The sequence below is a fragment of the Austrofundulus limnaeus genome, unplaced genomic scaffold (genome assembly GCF_001266775.1).
Source record: "Austrofundulus limnaeus strain Quisiro unplaced genomic scaffold, Austrofundulus_limnaeus-1.0 Scaffold117, whole genome shotgun sequence".
Classification (NCBI taxonomy): Eukaryota; Metazoa; Chordata; class Actinopteri; order Cyprinodontiformes; family Rivulidae; genus Austrofundulus; species Austrofundulus limnaeus.
This window is the reverse complement of record NW_013952519.1, coordinates 421046-423543: the sequence shown is the minus strand read 5'-3', so window position 1 is coordinate 423543 and position 2498 is coordinate 421046. Positions and strand designations below refer to the sequence as shown.

General features: G+C 39.1%; 1 protein-coding gene across 1 annotated transcript in view; it reads left to right on the top strand.

Moving 5' to 3' along the window:
- bmp2k (BMP2 inducible kinase) overlaps window positions 1–2498 on the top strand; it is a gene marked incomplete at its 5' end in the record, with an annotated part of 63851 nt that overhangs the window by 44866 nt on the left and 16487 nt on the right. The window contains 1 exon segment of the mRNA XM_014014596.1: window positions 1108–1230. Coding sequence (XP_013870050.1) covers window positions 1108–1230 — 123 coding nt within the window.

Genomic DNA, 2498 nt, shown 5'->3' with positions numbered 1-2498 from the left:
TTCTTTCTTTCTGTATTTCTTTGTCTTTTTTATTTCTGTCTGTCTTTCTTTCTGTCTTTCTTTCTGTATTTCTTTGTCTTTTTTATTTCTGTCTGTCTTTCTTTCTGTCTTTCTTTCTTTCTTTCTTTCTTTCTTTCTTTCTGTATTTCTTTGTATTTCTTTCTTTCTGTCTGTCTTTCTTTCTGTCTTTCTTTCTGTATTTCTTTGTCTTTTTTATTTCTGTCTGTCTTTCTTTCTGTCTGTCTTTGTCTTTCTTTCTGTCTGTCTTTCTTTCTTTCTTTCTGTATTTCTTTCTTTCTGTCTGTCTTTCTTTCTGTCTTTCTTTCTGTATTTCTTTCTTTCTTTCTGTATTTCTTTCTTTCTGTCTGTCTGTCTTTCTTTCTGTCTGTCTTTCTTTCTTTCTGTCTGTCTTTCTTTCTGTCTGTCTTTCTTTCTTTCTTTCTGTCTGTCTGTCTTTCTTTCTGTCTTTCTGTATTTCTTTCTTTCTGTATTTCTTTCTTTCTGTCTGTCTGTCTTTCTGTCTTTCTTTCTGTCTTTCTTTCTGTCTTTCTTTCTGTCTTTCTTTCTGTCTTTCTTTCTTTCTTTCTTTCTGTCTTTCTTTCTTTCTTTCTGTCTTTCTTTCTTTCTGTATTTCTTTCTTTCTGTATTTCTTTCTTTCTTTCTGTCTTTCTTTCTTTCTGTCTTTCTTTCTGTCTTTCTGTATTTCTTTCTTTCTTTCTGTCTTTCTTTCTTTCTGTCTGTCTTTCTGTATTTCTTTCTTTCTTCCTTCCTTTTGTTCTTTCTTTCTGTATTTCTTTCTTTCTGTATTTCGTTCTTTTTTCCTTCCTTCCTTCCTTCCTTCCTCCCTTCCTTCCTTTATTTTTTTCTTTCTGTATTTCTTTCTGTATGGACCAGGCCCAACCTGAAGTTCAGGTCTGGTTCGGGCCAGTAATGGTAACTGTAGTTCAGACTCAGATATGGATCTCATTTGTCCTGCAGTTTGAACGTAGCCTTGCTAAGCTAGCAGCAGCAGCCTGTTCAGTAACATGTAGCAGTTTGTTTCATGGCTGAAAATGATGCAACAGCTCTGATTTGTTATGTTTTTTCAACACGTCTTTGCACCAACAGGCAGTGCAGCAGTCCATCCAGCTCCAGCAGCAGCAGCAGCAGCAGCAGATGATGATGCAGCCCATGTATCAGCAGCAGGTGGCCCAGGCTCAGGCTCAGGCCCAGGCTCAGTACGCTGCCATGGTGAGTTACAGCCCGACACCACCGTACGCCTGATCTGCTGAGCAAAACAAATACACATCTGACAAAGTTTCATTTTGTTTGTCCCGTTAAAAGAAGCTCAGAGCAGCAGATTGTATCAAAGACTGAAGCAAATAGTTTGATGAACCGACAGAGAAACACATGGAGACGCAGCGTGAAGAACCACCGAGCTGCATATTTTATTTAATGTCAGCACGGCTCAAACTCACTTCATCCGTTCCAGAAACTTGGCAGCGAGTCGTCTCCTCCCGCCTGTGCCAAACGGCGTCGGAAACAGACGCTCAAACTTCCCTCTGAATCTCTCCAAACACTCGGAGAACTCGTATTTATTCAGCTACTGAATCAAGCACAACAAACGCAGGTCCTCCAAATGTGCGGCGTCAGGGCGGAGCCATTTTTAGCTCCTTTCCCACCCAAACCCCGGACCATCTGCTTCCTCTCAGAAGCAATCTGGTCCGAGCGACGCCACTGGGGACGGAACAGAGGGTGAAGACGAGCGGTTTGTTTCCTCTCAACACGCAGAGGAGGAGAAGCCTCGGCTCGTATTCTCATGGTACCTGCAGAAACGTCTCCTGCGCCACCTCGGACCTGCTCCTCGTAAAAACGGAGTTTACAGAACCCGAGCGTTTCATCGAGCGTCTGATGAGCTCCGTTTAACTGGCGCTTTAAAGACGGCGAAGTGAGCAATCACAAAGTTATAAAAACAGACTCACAGTTTAGAAAATTAATCTTATCACTATTTATTATTTGATTAAGAGCTGCTGACAAGAATTGTTCAAGAAAACACAGTTTATTATAACGGTTACAGCTTCAGCTCTACTTGAAGTTTGTGCTGCCGGGAACGTGCAGAGATGTGTCAGCATTTATAAACTCAACTTTAATAATCTTTGTGTCAAAATAAAGCTTGAACTTCTTTTATCAGAAGTGTCGGCATCAAAGCAGCTGTTGTTTTTTTCTGCATTATAAAGTAAATAACCCTTTAAAATAAATGATGCATCAGTTTAACAAGTACTGGAAACTATAAATTCACATGTGGACGTTACCTGTGCAAAGATTCATGCTGCTGAAATAAACTGGAGCAAAGTTATATTATATTATATTATATTATATTATATTACATTACATTACATTACATTACATTACATTACATTACATCTGTTGTTTTTTTCTGCATTATAAAGTAAATAACCCTTTAAAATAAATGATGCATCAGTTTAACAAGTACTGGAAACTATAAATTCACATGTGGA